Genomic DNA, 21,872 nt, shown 5'->3' on the forward strand with positions numbered 1-21,872 from the left:
TGGAAGAGCCTTGAGGGAGCACAGGAGAGAAACTTTGGGACAAAGAAGAAAGGCAAAGTGGAGAAGGAGTTTATTCATCCCACTTTTGAATGAACTCGTGCTCCAGTACTCTCCTCACTCCCTAGGTGGTGGCCAGAGAACTCTGGCTGCTCCAGAAGGGCTCAGCAGGAGCAGATGAGTTGGACAAGGGTGAGGATGAAACACAGTCTGCTTGCCCAGAAATAGATTTGAGGGCGTTGTTTATGTTTTGTTCTGAGACTGCTTTGCACTCCAGCCCGGAATAACTCTTTGCTCCCACATTTCTCCTTCTTGGCTGCCTCAGATTTTCAGCCACCAGCTGTTTGCTAGGATTGTTCCTTCTCCTTGCTCCCTCCCTTCCAAATTCTTCAGGACATTATTTTCTTGAAGCTTTTCTCCGTAAGAATTTAATCAAACAAAACAAAACCACAGCAACCCGGCGCTCCTTGGACAGTGTTTGATGTGTAAATATGTAAAGAAGGAGTGTTTGGAAAATGCAATCAGCTACCTCCTGGGGACCTGAGTCCTGCCATGAGCCAAGGTGACTCCACACTGAGATATGTGCTCCTGCAGGAATAAATTCCAGCTGCAGTGGGAGCAGGGGTGACCAGAGGCACAGCTAAGCCTCTTCTTACAGAGGCATTTTTGGAATAGCAGCACGATTCTGCTCCAGGCCAGGCAGCTCCTTGCTGCACTTTATTCTCCCAGTTCCCACCCTGCAGCTCTGGAGTTATTTGGCCATTTTGCTCCCTCTTCACTTGATCCTTCTGCAGGTTTGGGGCCAAATCAAACTTTGGGGGAATAGTTCTTGATGTTTGACTCATCCCCATGGAGTGAAACACCCTGTGCTGCAGTGGGGCAGAACTCTGGCATTTCTCCCATTAAATACCCAGGAGGTGACTCCAAGGAAAGCAGGGCAGGGCAGGAGAGGCACTGCCCACAGGGCTCAGGCAGGATTCTCCTCTGCTGCCGTTATTAGTGAATAAAACACACTGCCAAAATGAATATAAAATTAATCCGAGGTCAAGCCCTGCTGCTGTTTATACTTTGTTTGTGAAAAACAACTCACAACCATTTTAACTCCAAAATTCCTCTGCACCCAGCCCAAATATGCAGCTGATGGCTTTGTCACAGCAAGCTGAGTGCCAACTGAGTACCTGTAGCACATTAACGATGGATTGTTGTGAAGAGACTCTCAGAAGAGAGGGCCCTGTGATTACTGAGCATTTCTGCACTGCAGTGTCCCCATGCAGCAACAGAAAACATTCAAATGGCATTCCTCATTCCAAAGCATGGTTATGTAATTTTCCCTCTTTTTAGCACTCCCTTTCTTAGCTTCACTTCTGAAATGAAAGGCTGGCTCTGGGTTTGGGGAGCAGGGCTGTTATTCAAACAGAAACTGCTGCTCACTCTCAGGGTACGTGGTTATTACTCAGCAGGAGATTTATCAGGTGCAGGCTCCACCTTTCAGACACGATGCAAAACTGATCCTCCAACCCCTGCATCCACTTGAAGCCCAAGAGGATTTTCCCATCAGCTCCACTAATCCCTGTGTTCAAATCCCAGCTCCAGTAATTGCAGGCTGCCTCTGGTTCTGAGCAGAGACATTAATCACAGCTCCAGCTCAGAGGGGGTTTCTTTCAGGGGCTACAAAAGTGTGTCTGGGTCTCCTTTTCTTGCCTCAGAGCCTGCAGAAGCTCTGAGCAATTTAACTATTCAGGTGTGATACCCAGATATCAGTCGTGATGGCTGGAGATAAAGTGCCAGGTTATTTGTTAAGGGGAGAATTCCAATCTGCTTTCAGTTTGGAGCTTCAGAGTGTACCTGAAAGGAAAGCACAGACCTGAAAAAGCAGCTCCTGGAAAAGCTGTCCTGCCCTCTGATGGGAAGCACAAGAGAAAGGGCAGTTTGGGGAAGCTTCAAGAGCCCAGTTTGTCCTTTTTGGGCTCCACCCACATGAATGTCAGTGAAACAAGTTTCTCCTGGCCTGAGAGCTTCACACAGGGAAGAGCCTGGCAGGGATGGAGTGATCCCTGGGTGCTGCAGGGATGGAATGATCCCTGGGGGCTGCAGGGATGGAATGATCCCTGGGGGCTGCAGGGATGGAATGATCCCTGGGGGCTGCAGGGATGGAATGATCCCTGGGTGCTGCAGGGATGGAATGATCCCTGGGAGCTGCAGGGATGGAATGATCCCTGGGAGCTGCAGGGATGGAATGATCCCTGGGTGCTGCAGGGATGGAATGGATCTGGGTGCTGCAGGGATGGAATGATCCCTGGGTGCTGCAGGGATGGAATGATCCCTGGGGGCTGCAAGGATGGCAGAATTCCTGGAGGCTGCAGGGATGGAATGATCCCTGGGTGCTGCAGGGATGGCAGAATTCCCTGGGTGCTGCAGGGATGGAATGATCCCTGGGTGCTGCAGGGATGGAATGATCCCTGGGTGCTGCAGGGATGGAATGGATCTGGGTGCTGCAGGGATGGAGTGATCCCTGGGTGCTGCAGGGATGGAATGATCCCTGGGGGCTGCAGGGATGGAATGATCCCTGGGGGCTGCAGGGATGGAGTGATCCCTGGTGCTGGGGCGAGTCCAAACCCAAGCAAACCCTCCCTGCCTGCAGCCTCAGCTTCCACCGAGGCCTTTCCCTGCTCTGCTCTCATTCCCTGACTCTCTGTCACCAGAAAAGGGACATTTGCTCTGTGTTTTCCCCGTGCATCACCACAGGACACCCCTGCAGCTGCTGAGAAATGGAGGGGGTTGCAATTAAATAATTATTGCTGATTAAACCTTTGCTGGGCTGAGCCCTGGAAAGGCTGAGGATGAGCAGCACAGTGTGAGGGATGGGACACAGCATGGACATGAAAAGCTTGTGCTGGGATGGTTGAATCCTGAGATGGCCTCTTGCTGATAGAAAAAGCTCTGTTTGTTTTTGGTTCTGCTTGGGGAACAGCAGCTCCTCAAGGAAACGCTCCCTTGTGCACGCAAACACCAATATTTACCTTGACAAGACAGTTTATTATCATTCTTAATTTTCTCTTCCTCTGAACGTTTCCGTTCTCCAAGAGGCAAAACCATTGTGTGGAAAAACAATCTCAAGTGGACAAATTCTGCAGCTTAACACGTTCCTCATGCTCAGCTGAGCTGCAGGACCTGACCATGAGCATGTTTTTGGCTCCCTCCTCTCCTAAATCATTAATTTATATCCTAATTCTGGTTTTTAACCTATCATATCCTATTGAACATTTTTAATAGGTCAGGAGTACCTAAGTGACAAGTTGTTTTGTTTTTTTTTAGGCATTATTTCTTTCTGAAAGGTGAAATGAGAAAAACACAAGTGCTGGAAGCAACAATACATAAGTACATAAAAATTGGACAATTGAGAATATTTTAGGAGTAAAGAGGGTAAGGAGAGAAGAATTCACCACAGAAAAGAGAGCAAACCTGTCTCAATAACTACTCATTGCCCAAGTGGAAAATACAAAGGGAAAACAGAGATAAATTTTGCTGAACTCCTACTTGGCCTCATAATTCAATCTCTGTTGCGAAATTCAATGGATTAAAAGAGGCAGTGGATGTACAAAGAGACAATGGGCTCTGTCCTGCATTATCCAGCCAGGGAGGTTAATAAATGGCATTCCAATACCTATTTTCCCTCTATGGCAAGTGAAGCCACTGAGGTTTTCTCAAAATTGCCCTGAAAAAGAACCTGTCCCTCAAGTGCTGCCAGCAGAGAAGCGACAGAACAGAAAACAGATTTAGGAAGTGGATCTGGAGCAGGATGATGGACAGACATAAAAGCCAGGGCAGCTCCTCCAGTTCCTTCCCTCAGCCCCACTGGGACCCTTCCTGTCCCAGCAGATGTTTGCCCAAGCTGCTCTGAAATCTCAAGGGATAAAACTTCCAGCTCTTCTCTTGGGAAACTGTGCCCCCAGTTCTACTCTACTCAATATCCTCCCAAGCTCCTATAAAAATGTGAGGTTTGTGCCCTTTGCAGGCATTTCCCCCTCCCTGTGTGCAGCCACTGTCCCAGGGCTGTGGGAGGTGCAGTGTCCCAGGGGAGGGCTCTGGAATGAGCCAGGCTCACAGCAGCTCCTCAGAGCAGCTGCAATGAGGGGCTCAGGGGCTCCTCAGGGAGCTGCTGATCTCTGGGCACTGCTAAACCCATTCCTGCTGACCCACAGAAAACAGCATCAATACCCCAACCAAAGGAACTGTACACAAGTCCTTACCTGTCACCACCAGCTGCATGGTGAGGTTCTTGTAGAGGCCGTATTTGGGGTTGCTCAGGACCATGGTGTAGTTGCCAGCATGTTTTGGTCTCACATCTCGGATGCCCAGCCTGTATTTCAGTGGGTCTGGCTCATAGCACGTGTGGTTGTCCTTGATGAGTTTGCCATCCTTGTACCTGTTTGGGAGTTGCATCCAGGCTCATTGTGTCCCTGTCATCCCTCAGAAACTCTGTCACCCACATTAGGGGGTAAAGTCATCCCAGCAAGGGGAAATGCAGGTCTAGAGTCACTGAGTATTTATTCCTGTTATCCTTCCACACCAGAACTGATTCACATCTCCAGTGCTGTGGGATGGATCCATTCCACACAGCAAAAAGGTGTTTTATTTGATCTGAATGAACAGTGCCTCTCACATGCTCAACTCTGACCTAAATGCTCCCACATGAAGCTGGGTGGGCAGCACCAAGTGTGGGAAACCATGGAATATCAAAATGTGTGTCGCCAGTTTTAAAGGAAGAGATTAATTCAGCAGGATTGTCTCTCAGGATGTCTCTGTGAGCCTTTAACGCTTCTGAGAAAGTTAAACCCTGTGACCTGGAGAAGCTTGGTCCACAGGGAGATCAGTGAGGAGTTGCCAGCCTGGAATATTCCCTGAGAGCAGGAGAGCAGCACCTGCAGGAGAGCTCACCCCAGGCAGGTTTGTGGTTAGGAACCAGGCCAGGCTTTGCCACACACACAGAGCTCTGGGCTGGCTGCAAGGATGCTGGGGCATCTCCCACTGCCTGAGGATGCTGGAAACTTCCTTTGCAGCCGTAAAAACAACCATTCAGAGAGACCTCCAACATCAACAGCTGGGGCTCCAAGGGAAGGCAGCTCTGGTGGTCCCAGGCAGCCACCAAAGAGCCCCAGGCTGAGCCCAGGAACAAAGGCTTGGCAGGGAGAAGGGGTCAGTCCCCACTTCAGCTTCCTAAACATCCCCATCCCCAAATAACAGCAGCAATTAAAATCACCTCCTGGCACTGGTTCCACTAAAATTAGAGGATTTCATGTGATTTTACTGCTAATAAAATCCAGCAAGCATTTGATTAACAGCCTTGTGCTGCCTGCCAGGCTCTCAGCTGGCTGAGGACAGGTGCTCCAGGGAAATGCCACCTTCTCTGCCAGCTGTGCCATGGGATTTCATGCAGCTGAAGATGTCAAAGATGGGGTTGTCAAAGAGCAGGAGAGAGGACAGGGGAGGAAAGGGTAAAGAGAGACTGAAATGTCTCCTGGAGCTGCTGTTGTGTTGCCCATTGCACTCCTGGTGGAGCCTTTAGTTTGCTCAGGAGGATTCACTGCAAGGATCTGCTGGCACAGGATTTTAAAAGTTCTGGAGAGAAACAATTTCTTATATTAGAAATATAAAAGATGTCCTTTTCCTGTTATCCCCTGCCCCCTTGCAGGCTGACACCACTGCTGGGGGTGAGCAGGAAACCCTTCCTGAGAGATTTCTCCTCGGATTTCCCAAATTTTTCTGTGCCCAGGAAAAGTCAAACACACATTTTTCCTGCAAGGACCTGAAATCAGCCTGGCAATGAGGAGTGGTGGGGATCTGCTCAGCCAGGGATCCTAAAGGAGCTCAGGCATTGCTGGGGACACTCACCAGGTGACAATGGGCCGAGGGAAGGCGTCCACCTTGGCAGCCAGTTTGAGGGACTTGTGTCCTGAGATGATCTCGTAGTAAGGTCCTTTCTTGTGGGACACTGTGATGTAGGGTTTTTCTGGGGAGAGAAATGAGCAGGGAGAGCTTGGAATGGGACATGCCACAGGACAGAGCTCACAGCTGGCACTGCTCTGTTCCCACATGGGGGTTTTCCAATATAGACCCTGCAGAGAACCAAATGGATCAGGCTGTTCCCTCAGCTCCCCTGTTCAGCCCAGCCTCAGCCACCAAGGGCTGCTCCCACACGAAGGAGCTGCCATGGAAAGCAGAGGATTGCACCTGCACTGCCCCTGGATCAGTGTCCCTTCCTGGGACATCTCTTGTCCATGTGGAGGAGGCAGGATGGATTTTCCAGATCCTCAGCAGCCACACGTGGTACCAGCTTTTTCAAACAGTTCATCCCAGAATCCCAGAATGGTTTGGGTTGGGGGTGACCTTAAAGCCATGGCAGGGACACCTTCCATGTCCCAGGGTGTTCCAAGCTGGCCTTGGACACTTCCAGGGATCCAGGGGCAGCCCCAGCTGCTCTGAGCACCCTGTGCCAGGGCCAGGAATTCCCTCCCAATATCCATCTAAATATTTGTACCCCTTGAATTTGTTTGAGCACATGGGAGCTGACTCTTATTGACTCATTAGAGGTGATTAATGGTTGACTTTCTCCCCAGTGCCATTTCAGAAAACACATTTTGCAGGCTGGCATGGTGCTGTGAGCTGAGCACTCACCATACACGGTGACAGTGACATTGGCCTCCAGCCTGGTCACTGGCTCTGTCTCATTGAATGTCCTGCAGATGTACAGGCCCCCATCCTCCATGGTGACATTTTCAATTATCAGGCTGCTGCCAGCTTTGTACACAACATCACTCCTGTCCATGGTTCTCTTGGGGTGAGGGTGCTGGGAGAGTCACAAAAACAAAAGGGTCAAAAAGCAGCAAAAACTGGATTTTGGTGTTCACCCTTTCAAGGGCTGCCAGGAAAGGAAAGCAGTGATTCGTATCAAAAGCATCACTGAAATACAAAATATAAAAAGCAGATCAGCAGCAAGAGCTCTTGTGTGAAGTGTCATTATCAAGTCTAATAAGAGAGAGGAGCAGAGTGGAAATGTGGCACTTTGGAATTAATTCTGGGCAGTTAACAAGGGGATGCATCCCAGCACCACATCCCAAGGATTTCAGGGAAAATCTGCTGCAGGGTCAGAGCTGTGCTCCGAGGGTTTGGCTTTGAGGGTTTTTGAATTTATTTTGGTCACAGTCAGTATTTTTTCTGTATTAAAAACCTTCTGCTTTCTCAAAGAAATATATTATGACAGAAATATAATATATTATGACAGCCAAGTGCCAATGCAAATTCCTGGGGAATTTTAGAAAGCATTATCGTTTTCGATAGGATTTTTGATCCTAGAGATTTGGCCAAGGAGTTTTACATTTATAATGTTAGAAATATAAGGAGAGTTCATAGGAAAACAAATCTTTTCCACCATATGGAGGTCAAGGAACCAAATTCAGTAACACTGTAGTGCTTGGACCTCTCTAAATTCTTTGTAATATTTTCTGTAGTTTCCTCACTGAAACAAACTCAGATATTCTTCATTGGTTTTTTAAGGAAATGAATAAAAATTAATCCTTTTTTAGGAATCACATTTTACACCTTCCCAAAAAACATAAATACTTCTTTACAATGTGTGTTCTGATGAACTAAAAAAGAAAAAAACCAACCCAACATTTTAATTCTCAGCCCCGAACAGACCCAAGAGTGGGATCTCAGACAAATGAACTGACTTGGGAAATGATCCCCCTCTGATTTGTTTTTTTTAGGAGAAATGAGAGGGTTTGGTACCTCAAATTTCAGTCTCTTATTTCTACTTCTACATTTGGCACTTTTGTATTGAATCCACAGAAATCTCAAGACTCAGAATTTACATTTTATTCTTTGAGGACGATTTCCACAGGTTCAGTTGTGTTTTCCTTTGCTTTATCCTCCTTCATAAATACCAAAATAGATGGGGAGGTTGACAGCTTGCATTTGAGACTTGTCACTGTGAGCCAGCCAGGACAGAAGGGATGAAGGAAAAGAAAGAAATAAAAAAAAAGAAGGAAACACTCCTGGTTTTTCTTGCCAGGGATTCTTTAGTGAGGTTTGCAGTTTAATGTGCACGTTCAAGAAGGGCAGAGAAGTTTCAGATTCATCCAAACACAAAGCTCAATCAATGACAGGCTTATCAAGGGTGGATAATTTCAGAATGAGCAGGAATTAGGTTTTGGCAGCCCTGTGAGTTTGGGGAAGGGGGAGCAGGAGCTGCAGCACTCACAGAGCCACGGGGACAGCTCCAGGTGAACTCGATGCGCCCGTTGGTGAAGGTCTCTGCTCTGCACTCCAGCCTCAGGGTTTCTCCAACCAGCAGCTTCTTGGCACTCACCCTCAGGGTCAGGTTCTGTATTCTGCTCTCTGCAATGGCACGGGCAGAGCTGTGAGCAGCAGCACTCCCTGCCTGGGCTGGGACCCTGAGCCCATGGGCACAGCCAGGACTGGCTGCTCTTCCCCAGCTCCAGCCCTCAGCAGGCACAGAGTTTCCAAAGGGGACTCCTCCTTCTGGGGCCTCAGAACGAGAGGATCCACTTTTGTTGGACATGAGATGTGTTTGTCCTGCCCAGCTCCCTTTCCTTCCTGAATGGGATCCCCAAATCCTGGAATGGGATCCTCCAATCCCTAAATGGGACTCCCCCAATCCCCAAATAGGATACCCAAATCCTTGAATGGGATACCCAATCCCTAAATGGGATCCCCCAGTCCTGGAGTGGGATCCCCAAATCCCCAAATGGACCCCTAAATCCCCAAATACGATTCCCAAATCCCCAAATGGGACCCCCAAATCCCCAAATGGGATCCCCCCAATCCCCAAATTCCCAGATGGGATCCCCAGGCCTTGTTCTTATTCATTTTTCAATGCCTTAAATACATCAGCTCTGAACTTCCATCACTTTTTGTGCCAAACCACACCTGAGCACCGACAGTAACACAAAAAAAGGGATTTTCTGGGTCCTTTAGAGCTGCAGAGCAATGGCCTAAGAGGTTTTGTAGGTTTGCATTCATGATTTTAATAAAAAATTACTCCAATAAGGAAAAAAAAGGAGGAAGAGAGAGATTTGCAGGACTTTTATTTGGCTGCCACACAAATTTACAAGGCTGTTGCTCAAAGCTGAGTGCTGATTGTATAGAAGGATGCCATGAGCTAAAGGGAATGAAGTGCAAGGAAATAGAAGATATATGAGGAGATAAAGAACATACATGGAAAACAAAAGAAAAATAAATTCTAATTGGGTTCATATAAATGCCCAGCACTCAAAAATTTAATGTTTAGTTGCTTCAAATTCAGATTTTAATTACAAGCTGAAGCTCAGCTGTAAATCCAAGGGAACTGGTGTAATAAATCACCACGAGAAAATCTATAAAAAGCAAAGATGTGAATTAGCAGAGTAGTGAGATTTTTATACGATGATCACACGTGCTTAATGACCAGAAGCAAAAAGGAAAGCTGCTGTTTTAAAGCTCAATGTAAATACAGCTCAATCCAAGCAAACAAAGCCTTGGTGGGGTTTGAATCAAACACTCCTGGTCTGTGCCACCTCAGCACTTGGTCATTATTCAAAACCAGGAGTGGCCCCAGTCCAAATTCTATTGAATAAGGAGGGGAAAAAAAAAGAAAAAAAAAAGGAAGGACGAGTTTACTTTTAACATTCCAGCTTGGGCTTGGTGCAGATGCAGCCCAGGGAGGTGTCTCAGGCACAAGTGAGGATAAAGAAGGGATGGCACAGGAGCTGCAGAGGCTCTGAGCTGCCCCCTGGCACTCACCCAGTCCCTGGCACTCACCCAGTCCCTGGCACTCACCCAGTCTCTGGGCCACGTAGTAGGAGTTGAAGACGCTGCCATTGACGTGGGCTGAGCACATGAGGATGCCAGAGGGCACGAAGGAGTGGGAGGGGATGACAAAGCCTCTCCTGGGGTCCCACTGCATCTTCCTGAAGCTGATCTCTGCAGAAGAAGGGTACTGCAAGGGAGCAGACAGGGAGTGAGGATCCCCTCAGAGCCAGGGCTGCTGGACTTTAGGGGCAGGGCAGGGCTGGGACCTGCCCCAGGGATTGGGGGGCTCTGGAGCACGGACCTGGACCTCACAGGTCTGAATCTCACAGGTCTGAATCTCACAGGTCTGAATCTCAGAGACCTAAATCTCACAGGTCTGAACCTTACAGATCTGAATCTCACAGACTGAACAATCTGACAGATCTGAATTCACAGACCTGAATCTCACAGATCTGAATCTGACAGATCTGAATTCACAGACCTGAATCTCACAGATCTGAATTTCACAGATCTGATTCTAACAGATCTGAATCTCACAGATCTGAATCTCACAGATCTGAATCTCACAGATCTCAGCAGCAGCTGAGCAAACAGAAAATCCCCCCCAAGGCAGAAGTGACAGAAACTCAACCCTTGAGCATCCAGCTCAGGAGTCCCAGTCCTCTCAGGTCTCCTGTGTGGGACCCATTTCCCTCATCCCTTCTCTGGAAATCGTTATGCCCATCTCCTATGAATTTTTTGGGTGATCTTTCTGGAGGTGTTTCCTCCCAGTATCACATGGAGCTACCACAGAGTTTCCTCTTTGTCCTCTAAAAACATGTGTGGAGTCAGACTCTCCCAAAATCAGAATTATTCACGAACTCACTGAGTTATCTACGAGCTCTGGTCTGTGGGCACTGCCCAGGTTCTCTCTGTCCCACAGAATGGGGGAGACACTCTCAGAGCACCCCATGGATTTCCTGGGGTGACTTAGAATGTATATCACAGAAATAAAGGTACTTTTGTGTCCTAAATTCATTAATACTTGTAATGTTCTGAGATTCTTGAAAAAACAGCCTCAATTCTGCTTATGAGGAAGAATTGAGAATAGAAAATGTGGAAAATAAACAAGAGCAAAAATTCATTTAATGAGAATGAACCCTCCTCTGTCTACCCTTGGAAAACACCAGTGTTGAGCAGCTTGGCTTTTATTGGGAGGAATAATCAGTTTATTGTTATTATTAACACTCAGGGAAATCCTCCATTTGCTAGAGGGACTGTGATTTACTTTCCAAAAATTTTGAAAATCCTGGGTTATAATGTACAAAAGAACGAAGTGAAATTAAAAGAGCTGCCTGCAATGCCCCATTTCAGGTGTTTGCAGGTGGGGAAGGAGAGCACAGGTAGCTCTGGATTTCCCAGCAGGACACAGGGAGGCTCTTCAGGACTGAGGATGCTCATGGGGAGTGCTGAGATCCCTTCTGCCCCAAAAAATGAAAGGTTTGGGCAAACCTCAGTGTGCCTGCAGTAACCTCATGATAATTAACTTTATTTGCTTCTCCCTCCTCCTCCTCATATCCTGGCTGCTCAAAGGTGAGGCAGGGGAAGTTTTAATTGTCAGAGAGACCCTGCTTTATGTTTGGGAGCCAAGCAAGGGACTGAGAGCAGGAATTTCACCCCTGATGGAAGAGTTTTGCTCCTGTTCCTGTTGTGTGCAGCTCCTGTTTGTCTCCCAGCAGTCAGGGCTCTGGTTTGGCAGGGCAGCTTAAATTGGGCTCAGTTTAAAGAATCCTCCTGTTCCACACAGCCTGGGGCTCTGGGCACACAGGTGACCAGGTTTGGTTTGGGTCAATAGTTCCAGTTCCAGCCTGGAGCAAACCCAGAGGAGTAGTGGTGATGCTGCATGGGGAAGGGGGCACAGCCAGACAATCACTGCCCTTTGGAGCAGCATCTCTCTGAGACAGCAGGGAAACAGGATTTCTTGTAAATGCTTTTGAAATAATCAAGCTGTGGCATCTCTGTTTAGAGCAGGAAAAAGAGGAAAAAAATTACAGAAAGAGGTCTGAAACCTCAGGCTTAATCATGAAGGTCAAAGCTGGAAGTGGCAAACACACACTGAACCAGATCAGTGACTAAACAGATCTGACAGGACTGAAAAAGCTCTTCTTGCCCTGAATTAAAATCATATTAAGCAAATTAAAAGCCTGACTTGTGTGTCTTAGCACGAGTTTGTTAATAACAAAGATGATCTATTGAGATGGGATCTGCTCAGCACAATGAGTTACCTTTCCCTGAGCATGTTTAAAGAGACTGCAGTGATTTTAAAGTATAATGGTAACACAAGGAACTGAATTTACGGTGGCAAAGAGTCCATTTTCCACAAGAATAATAAAAGCTGAACTTCAGGGTTTGGCAGTTCTGCTCCCCCATGCCTGGGGGAAGGGGGAAGGAAAAATAACCCTGCTCAGGAGGCCCTGTCCAACACCACACACAGATGAAACATCTTCATCAAATATTCACAAATACCCATTTAAACAACCAAACAAAGCAGCGTCAATGCTGCTCGAAGGAAATCACAGTGGCTTTCCTCCCTTTGAAGTGTTGTCCTCCCTCTCCAGTTGTCTCCTGGAGATTAAATTTGGAAGGAGAGGATGTTCTAAATTAGTCTGATGGCCTCACTCACCTCTCCTCCCCCACGCTCACCTCCTGCCCTGCTTCCTCCCAGCACTGTGCTGCTGCCTTTGGATTTTAGATTTTCTATTTTTTTAAATCCTGCATTAGTGTATAACTCTAAACTCCATACAGAGTGTTAGTTAACTGTCTTCATATTTTGGTCAGACAAAACAATCCCTCTAGGCCTGAAATCCAAAACCACCCTACAGCCTCAGGACCCAAAAATACCAACAAAAGTGAATGGTGGGGAGCAAACTGGGGATAAATTAATTCATTGCCTAATGCTGTAATTGGAGGATTAACCCCTGATATGTAATTGGACCAAACTTTTAATTGTCTGAAAAACTCTCATCCAGCTTGGGTGCATCCTAAGCTTTTGGCTGCCCAAGGTGAACCTTTAATAAATCCCCAGTTTATTCTCTGAATCTTGCCCAGCCTCTGTTCTAGGCTGGGCTTGCCAGCCAGGGCCCAGCCAGCTGTGCCATCCACAGCTGGATCCCAGAGCTTCCTCTGGGAGCTGTGCCAGCCTCTGCCTCCCTGCCCTGAGCCCCAGCTGCTCAGCCTGCCAGGGGGAGATCTTCTGGGGACAGCTTTTTGTGGGAGAGATTTTGGTGGAGATTTCATCCCAGTTTGTGTTTGGGAATTTAGCTGGGAAGCAGGAAGAGCAGGGCTGCCCAGGGAATAAAATAAATCTGCCAGGAATTCCACCCTGATGGTGCCAGGTCTGCAGCACTGCTCCAAGCATGAATTTGGTGAAGCAGGCTCAAATCAGACAGGGATGTTTCATTTTTATAAGAAGGAGAGAAGATGGTAACACTTATCCAGCCTAAAACGATAACAAGGAGCCTCTGTCCCCACTTGAATCCCTGCTGGTGGAATTTAAAATCAGAGATCTCCAGAGCAGTAAGGCTCCTGCTGTCCCTCTGCACTCTGCTGGGAATGTGCCATGGTCTCAGCAGGGGCTGCAGCCCTGTCCCAGCCCCCTGTGATGCCATGAGCTGCCTCCCAGGAGAAAGGGACACCCAAGGCATTGAACCTCTGAGCAGAGGTGCTCAGACCCCTCTGTGCCAGCCCAGCCCAGCCCCTCCAGAGCAGGCTGGGAAAGGGGCACAGGGTGAGCTCCTGCTTCCTTGAGGGTTTCCTGAGCTGTCAGACTGGCAGGGGGATGGAGAGGCTCAGAATTCCTGATGTAAAATGCAGGATTGGAGCCAGCAGACCTCACTGCTCCTCACTCCATGAACTTCTTCATCTTCTGAAGTCCTTTAAATGGTGACTCCATTGACTGATCAGGGCCCAGACCTTAAATTTCCATTTTTATTATCCCAAACAGCCTTGGCCTGCACAGACAGTGCTGTCACCTTGACTTTCAGGTGTAACTGCTGCCAGAGGGATGCATGCTGGAGCCATCTATTCCCAAGGCTGAAACTGGGTTTGAATTGATGAAATGAAGCAAAAATGGGCAATTGTTCTAAGGAGGTTCAAGGCAGAGAGAGCCTTTCAGAGAGAGCCAGGTGTTACACAGAGAATTTCGAAGGAAAATAGTGCTTTGTCATCTACCTCTGCCAATTTATGGAGGAACACCAAGCCACAACATAAAAAAAAAAAAAAAAAAAGTGATAACTCAGCCTAATCCTCAAAAAATCTTTTTACCTAATTCAACAGTAACACACTGAAAGAACAGGTTATGGATTTTCAGTGTCTTTGCTATTTTTAATGGCATTTACACAGCTTTACACATCTTAAATCACATCTTAGTAGTAAGTATCTTATCACATGCTTAAGTTTGTGTTTTCCCCCACTTTGTTGGCAACCCAGACCTCAAACTGAACCTTCTCTGAAGCCACCTCTTACCTGGGTGAGCTTGGGTCTGATGTCTGGTGAGGTGACCCTGCAGGGAACCACCACAATTTTCTTATCATCCATGATGTAGATGATGTCAGGGTGCTCTGAGTGCATCTCCACAAAAGGATTCCTGTAGTCTGCAGGGGGAAAAAATGGATTTGGAAAGTTCAGTGTGAGCATGAACTGCTCCATGGAGTCAGGACATGCAGTGACATCCTGCCACTGCCACACAGGGTTAGAGCCATGAGCAATTCCTTGGATTTAGCCCCATGTTCCTCCAGAAATTACCCAGAATGGCACATTGCTGTGAAAAACTTTATGTATTACCAGCTCAGGATCCTCCTGGGCCTTGGGAGCCCTCCTGTCCTTCATCTGGGGGTATCAGGCTTTCCTGACTGATGGCAGCCTTTGCTCAAGGAATGCCATGGAAATCCCCAGGTGCTGTCACCTGGAATGAACCCTCAGAGAATCAGCAGAGCTGGAGCTCCTTGGCTCCACAGCCCAGCCCAGTTCCACTCCTTCACACCAGGGCTGCACACAGCAGAGGGGCCCTGCTGCCTTTTGAGGGCTCTGGAGCTCCAGTTTAGCTCTGAGAACTGGGAATTTTGTCTGCAGCACAGAAAACAAACCAGGGACTTCATCAGGAGGAGAGCAGGTGTTGTTTGGAGCTGTGTGTGACAGAAATGCCATGGCTCAGGGGAAGATGGTGTTTGACAAGAGGCACTCAGGGCACTGTGCAAGGACCAGAGATTTGTGTGTGGACAAGGGGCTGAGCACAAACACTGCACCCAAGGCACATAAAAACCCCAGATCTGGGTGATTTCCCTAATTTCAGTGCCACTGGGTTATTCTGGCTGTGCTTTGGTGCAAGGGCATTGCAGGAAACCTTGTGTGAGAGAGATTAATTGGAATTACAACATCAGCTCTCTAATCTGCCCACATTTAGGAAGTTTCAGATGCACATTTGAACTTTCTGGTCAGGCAGGCCCTGCTTCTAATCAAGCCTTGAGCTGAGCAATCTGATCTTTGAACCACAACTTTGTAGCTTGGTCCAAGCCCCAAAACAAAGAGAAAATATTTATACTCAGTCCAGTGTCTCATGCACTTTCCCAAAAATGCTAAATTCTCCTGTTGAGTCACATTATGAAAATTTAGTGTTTAGTTTTTATCCCTGAGCTGTTTAATCCCTCTGCAGTCTTGTTCTCCAGCTGAGCCACACTGGGAGGTATCAAATGTGACAATATTTTTATTTTTATTCTACTTAAAAGTAGACATTGGATAATTAAAAGAAGATCCTTGGGTTACTTGTGATAAGAAAAAGCAGAGAAAGTAGAATTTTGTGTATTTGCAACAAAGTGCAAAAAGGTGTCAGGGGAAATGGAACAACAATTCCTCTTTGTCCTGTGGAGAAGAGGAAAGAACAAGGAATGTGCCACGTGACAGGGGAGGGACAAGGGTGTAGGATGGATGGAAAAGGGAATAGGATGGATGGAAAAGGGTATGGAATAAATGGATAAAGATACAGGCTAAGAGGAAATTGGCTGGGGAAAAAAAAGGAGCTTCCTGATACCAAACCATTCACAGTTCAGGGTCCAGCTTTGAGTGAAAAAATGGAAGCACTAAATTTAAAACTAGTTCTGCCAGTATTTTTAGAAAGAATTTCAGAATAGCACTGTTTGTTTAAGAAGTATCATCAATCAAAAGAAGGCAGCTAAGCAAATACAAAATAATCCTAAAATGCAGGAAAATACTGAACTGTGCAGTGATTGATGCATCTCAGTCAAAAGAGAATAAAATGCCTCAAAAATATTTCCTGTTGAGGAAAAAAAAAATTAACCCCATTCTCCACCAACTTTCCCAACCTCCAAGACTCAACTGTACCAAATTTTCAGATTCCCAAGAGACCTAAAATTAATGTCCCTTTTCCCAGCTGCAAATAGGACAGGTATGGTGATCCAGCTAATGGAAGGGAGGCAGGGATTTCCAGGGCTGTGACAGAAGCTGCATTTCAGCCCTAATTGATTTTTAATAGCAGCCTGCTCCTGAATTACCACATGTGCAACCAGGGGCTGCAGATAAACTATCCCAGATAAGCTACAATCTGAACTGGAAGCCAAACCAGATAAATCTGGCACTTTACATTCACTCTGTGAAATCTTGATGGTATCTTAAAATCAGTCATTGAACAGCAGCAAGAGGCAGTTTGTGGGTGATAAAGATTGGGAAGTGGGAAGGATGGATTCAGCTGCCATGGTTGTTTATCACTCCTGGGTGTTGGTCTCCTGGGCAACATTTTCACTGTGTTTTAAAGAAAAAAAAAAAAAAAGAGAAAAAGGTTTTCTGCTTTATGGATTCACCAAAAATAGAGAAAAAAGGTTTTCTGCTTTATGGATTCACCAAAAATAGAGAAAAAAGCTTTTCTGTTTTATGGGTTCTTCTCTTTGCTAAACCAGTGGGGTGTCCTAGAGAAGATGGCTGTAATGTGTGTTATCTCAGTGATTATTTTTTTATCTCACTGACTTGTGTTATCTCACTGCTTTGTCCAGTTTATACCCAAGCCTGGAGACTTCTCTGCCTGTGAAAGGGCTTTTCCCTCCCTGTGTCCATCTGCAATACCTGAGCTCTTAAACAGGAGGGGATATCTGTGGGTGGGACATCTGTGATGGACACCTGTGGATGGATACCTGTGGGTGGGATATCTGTGATGGATACCTATGGATGAGATGTTTGTAGAGGGATACCTGTGGGTGGATACCTGTGGGAGCCACTGGGATTGGGGTGCTGATAAAGCCAAGGCTGTGGGTTTGATCCCTGTTTGGGCCATTCACTTAAGAGCTGGACTCCATAATCCTGGGGGTCCCTTCCAGCCTGGAATATTGTGTGATTTCAGCTCCTGGGTGAGCCTGTAGTGACCCTGCAGTGACAGGGCCAGGCAGCTGCAGGGGCAGGTCAAGCACCTGGGTCTGTCCCAGGCTTTGTTTCCCTCTCTAACTGTGCAACTCTGTGCAAAAGAAAAAAACCAATGTAATAGAATATCAGAATGGTTTGGGTTGGAACCTTAAATCCCATCATGTTCCACCCCATCCCAGCTTGCTTCAAGTTCCATCCAACCTGGCCTTGGACACTCCAGGGATGGGACAGCCTCAGGTGTCTCAGTCATCAAGCACTAAAGAGCCCCAAGAGGTGAGGAAGAGCTCAAACCTTGCTCCAAACCCCCTCCTAAGCAGGAGCAAGGCAGTGCCATTGGGAAGGAGAGGATTTCCAGCACTTTCCAGGCAGCTGGGCTGCTCAGTTAGCAGATAAGCAAATTCAAAGTGGCCCAGCTTTGGACAGAATGGCAAAGGATAAATTGTGAGCTAATCAAGTGCCAGCTGATACCTTTGTTATGGTTTGTGCAGACAGAAAAACGGATCCTTGAAACCCCTCAGCAGTTCAGACTGACAGTGCCGTGGAAAAATGATCTGCTGGAACATCAGGAGTGTCACTGCCAGCTTTACAGCCACGCTCACCACCTCCAGGCCCCCAGCAATCAGTTAACTCCTTGTTAAAAAGCCTCTCAGAGACAGAACTTCTTGAAACAAAAGGGACAGGGTCACTCTTCTTTAAAAATGATAACCTCAGCCTGGAGGAAGATCTCCAGCTCCAGGTGGTGTAAATCAACTGCACTCAAGTGTTGCAATCTGGAGAGCTGTGGCATGGGAAGTGCAGGTGTTGTCCTCTCCAGTGTCACCAGCACTGAACTCTGAGGGGAAATTCCTCAGCCAAGAAACCCTGGATGAGAAGTGAGTATTTCCCTGTGGCTTGGCACATCTGTTCCTGCTGAGCTGGGAAGGTGAAATGCCCTGTGAATGTCACCCAGAGAGAAACACCCAGCAATTCCCAGAGGATAATTAAAAACATGATTTGCTGGGGGCTGCATGTGAAGAAAGACAAGAGCTGGAGCACGCTGGGGGCTCATCAGCAAGGGGGAAAGGCCCTTCCCCTGGCTCAGGCTGCAGGTCTGGCTGGCCTGGCTCTCACTGCAGGTCTGGCTGTCCAGGACACAGATCCAGGACAGATCCAGGACTCAGGTGTGGAACACAGGTCCAGGTCACAGATCCAGGACACTGATCCAGGACATGGATCAGGACACAGGTCAGGACACAAATCCAGGTCATAGATCAGGACTCAGATCCAGGACACAGATCCAGGACATGGATCAGGACACAAATCCAGGACACAGATCCAGGTCATAGATCAGGACTCAGATCCAGGACACAGATCCAGGTCAGAGACCCAGGACAGATCCAGGACATGGATCAGGTCACAAATCAGGACACAGACCCAGGACATAGATCAGGATACAGACCCAGGGCACAGATCAGGACACAAATCAGGACACAGATCCAGGACACAGACCAAGATCACAGATCAGGACTCAGACCCAGGACACAGACCCAGGACACAGATCAAATCACAGACCCAGGACATGGATCAGGACACAGACCCACGTTATATACCCAGGACACAGATCCAGAACACAGAACAGGACACAGACCCAGGACTCCCTGTGACACCTGCTCTTAGTTCAGTGTCCCCTGCAGAACAGGGGCCTCTCTCCAGGGCTCCCCACCTGTGTCCCCCATCCTGCTGAGCTGAGGGACAGACACCCCTCAGCACTGCACTCAGCATGTTGTAGGGTCAATCTCCCCCACAGCTCTTTATTTCCTTCTTGTGCCTCTAAAGCTCCTCCTGACACACAGGCAGCAGATTTAATGCAGGATTTTGGGGTTGTTCATTCCTGCACCATGACAGCGATTTGTCTCATGGTATTTATCTCACACTCCAAGCCCTGGAGCTGACAACTCCTGTCCCTTCAGGTGCTGCCAGCCCAGGAGGATGATGAGCACTAAATGGCCTTTGGGGACAGCCATTCACGGCTTTCATGCCCGTGAAATTCCTCAACATTCTCATTTCCCTCTCGCTTTGTTCCAGATAAAGATAATTCCCTCGCCCTCTCCATTTATTTTCTTCACTCAGCCATACCTAAGCTGGGGAGCCTGGGCAGAGCTTCACAGGTCCTTTAAGTTCATATTTTGACATAATCCCCGGGAAGTTTGTCTTCATCAAGGTCAAAACCAGCGAGAGGGGGTTTAGAAGCTGTTCTTTGCAGTAATAGCAGCATTAGCAGTGCGGTGACACTGGGGCAGAGAGTTTGGAAAGCATCACAAGGAAACAGCCTGGCCTGCTGAATTCCCCCCGGTGACCATCAAAGCTGCCTCTAGGTACAGGAGTAACTCCGATAAAGGCACTTGTTTTGAAACTGAATCTTTGAAAATAAAAGACCTTTCAATTTGGCAGGCCAATGAAAAGAATTGGTGGTGGAATGTTTAGATTAAACAGAAAGCAGAATATTTTCTCTTTAGGCAAAACAAAAGTGACTGCAAAACCCCCAGAAGCCATTCTGAGTCAACATGAAGCATTCTGTTTTGGTCAAATGAAATGCATTCTTCCCCTGGAGATTACTGTTAGAAACACAGGAATATTTGTAGAGAAAAAAAATATTACTCTAGAAAGTGTTAACTTCAAAAATTGCAGCAGCAAAATGTTTCTTGCTGCCAAGCAAATGAAGGCAAATGGAAAGATTTATTTCTTAAAAATCCCAACAAAATACCACGGAAAAAGAAGCCTCCACGCTTTTAGCAGCAGAAAAAAATTTAAAATTCCGACTCCCCCACCAGATTTTGGGCAAGTTTGGCTTTGTAGAAAATATTCCCCAGCTTCACCTAAGTCCCATTAAGAACAGGTTATTAACGGGAGTTGATTGGGGAAGGCTCAGCAATTAGCAGCTACTGAGTGGATAAAAACCCGGCAGGGAGCAGTGGGGGGAGTGAGTGTGATTCTGTGCTTTGGGCTTTTGTATCGAAATTCTGGAGCCCTGAGGAGGGATCCTCTCTGCAGCTGGGCTGTCAGGAGCTGTCACTGCCAGAGCCAGGACCTTGTGCTGCTCACCCATCACATCCCACAAGTCTCCTCTGCTTCCAAGTGAGACCCTTCAGGACATGATTTGAAGACGCAGAACGCCTCGGTTGAGAGCTGAAAGCATCTTGCTTTTCCCTTGGATGCAGCTCTGAATCCTGCAGGCTCCTGCCCAGGGCACAGCCTGTGTTCCGTGTGCTCTGACACCGAGCTGGGATGTGCTGCCAGCCCTGCTGTGGGACACGGACACAGCTTTACCTGCAGGGCACACGGCTCTGCAGCTGCCTAGCTCAGCTGGCCCGGGTCTGGCAGCAAATCTGCAGCCCCCAAGAAGGAAGAAAGGCAGCTCCAGCTCCATTCCCACTGGTAATATCTTGGGAAAAGCCAGCCAAAGCCCAAAGCTGTCACCCAGCCCTGCAGTTTTGCTTCTCACTTTTAGATTATCTCTGCAAACTGTCAAGAGGATTAAGGAGGCAGAAATCAGCTTCAAAGGACATCAGAACCAAAATGTGATCTCATCTGAGGGGCACTCTTTAGATTTCTCATGGTGGGAAAGGGCTGAGGCTGATGGGGCTGCTCATCCCTGGGCTGTGCCTGACGTGAACTCCACCCTGGTGAGCTCTTGGACCAGCTCTGCTCTCTTTGTAGCAGCAAGGCAGAGCTCCTGCCCTTCCCTGGAGCTGAGCAGCAGGGAGATGCTCCAGCAGGATGAGCTGTGTTGGATGCATCCCCCTTTGCCTTCTGGAATGGCCTCAGCAGGACCTGTGCTCCCATGAAAATGTCTGTGTTGCTTCAAGTTTGAGTTCCAGTCCTTGTGCTCTGGACTCCTGGCAGGACTGCACTGTGGCTGGTGCCTTCATGAGCTTTAAAAGGAGCCAGAACTCAAATTTTCTCTGGGGGCATCTTCTAGATTTCCTGTGAACACCAGTGCTAAAAATCAAACAAGTGGGAAAAAATTCCTCCTTCAGTCCGGTGCTCCTCACTCACCCTGGCACTGAGGTGGTGAAACACCAGCAGCTGCTGGCTCTGGGTGGGGACACACTGTTAAAATGTTCACTCTTTAATTGTTGACTGTTAAAATATTTGTGTGCTCAAAGTGAGCCCCACTGGAACAAGCAGGAATTGGGGAATCCATGTGGGCAGCCAGCCCTGGGCTCACACTCAGCATTTTGTGCTGTTCCCTCAGAGGAGGTGGGACTGCTGTTTCTGAAGCAGATATTTGAGGAGCAGCTCTATCATGGCCATAATTATTTCAGGAAATAGAATCACAGCTCTGCTTTGCATAAAAGATGCTGAAGGGTGTTGCTGGCCCAGCATTGAGGAGGTGCCTCTTTTAGCCCTACAGCTGTGGCAAAGCAAATGCCACTGGGGATGGGCAGGAATCCCAGCCTGGAAACCTGCAGGGACTTTTCCAGCTGTGCCCAGCTGCAGTGACCTCAGCCCTAAAGTCACCCAAGATGGTGGGTGGGCTCTGATCACTGCCCAGGGGTACAAAATGTGCAGCAGATCCCTGGCTGGGACACAGGGGCTGTGGGGGAACGGGGAGCTGAGGCAGGAGCTCGTGCAGCTGACACCCCCAGCACTGTGACTTTGCTGACACTGACACTATTTCA

The 21,872-nt window shown here is 47.8% G+C and overlaps 1 protein-coding gene across 1 annotated transcript in view; it reads right to left on the reverse strand.

Moving 5' to 3' along the window:
- The window catches only part of LOC117002997 (vascular endothelial growth factor receptor kdr-like), a 90,769-nt gene that overhangs the window by 59,555 nt on the left and 9,342 nt on the right, over positions 1 to 21,872 (reverse strand). Inside the window, exons 3-8 of the mRNA XM_033072589.2 lie at positions 14,311 to 14,438; positions 9,835 to 9,994; positions 8,258 to 8,394; positions 6,673 to 6,844; positions 5,890 to 6,007; positions 4,248 to 4,423 (exon numbers count right to left, since the gene is read on the reverse strand). Of these exons, the coding sequence (XP_032928480.2) occupies positions 4,248 to 4,423; positions 5,890 to 6,007; positions 6,673 to 6,844; positions 8,258 to 8,394; positions 9,835 to 9,994; positions 14,311 to 14,438 (891 nt within the window). The remainder of the gene's footprint in view (positions 1 to 4,247; positions 4,424 to 5,889; positions 6,008 to 6,672; positions 6,845 to 8,257; positions 8,395 to 9,834; positions 9,995 to 14,310; positions 14,439 to 21,872) is intronic.

This window comes from Catharus ustulatus, chromosome 14 (genome assembly GCF_009819885.2).
Source record: "Catharus ustulatus isolate bCatUst1 chromosome 14, bCatUst1.pri.v2, whole genome shotgun sequence".
Lineage (NCBI taxonomy): Eukaryota > Metazoa > Chordata > Aves > Passeriformes > Turdidae > Catharus > Catharus ustulatus.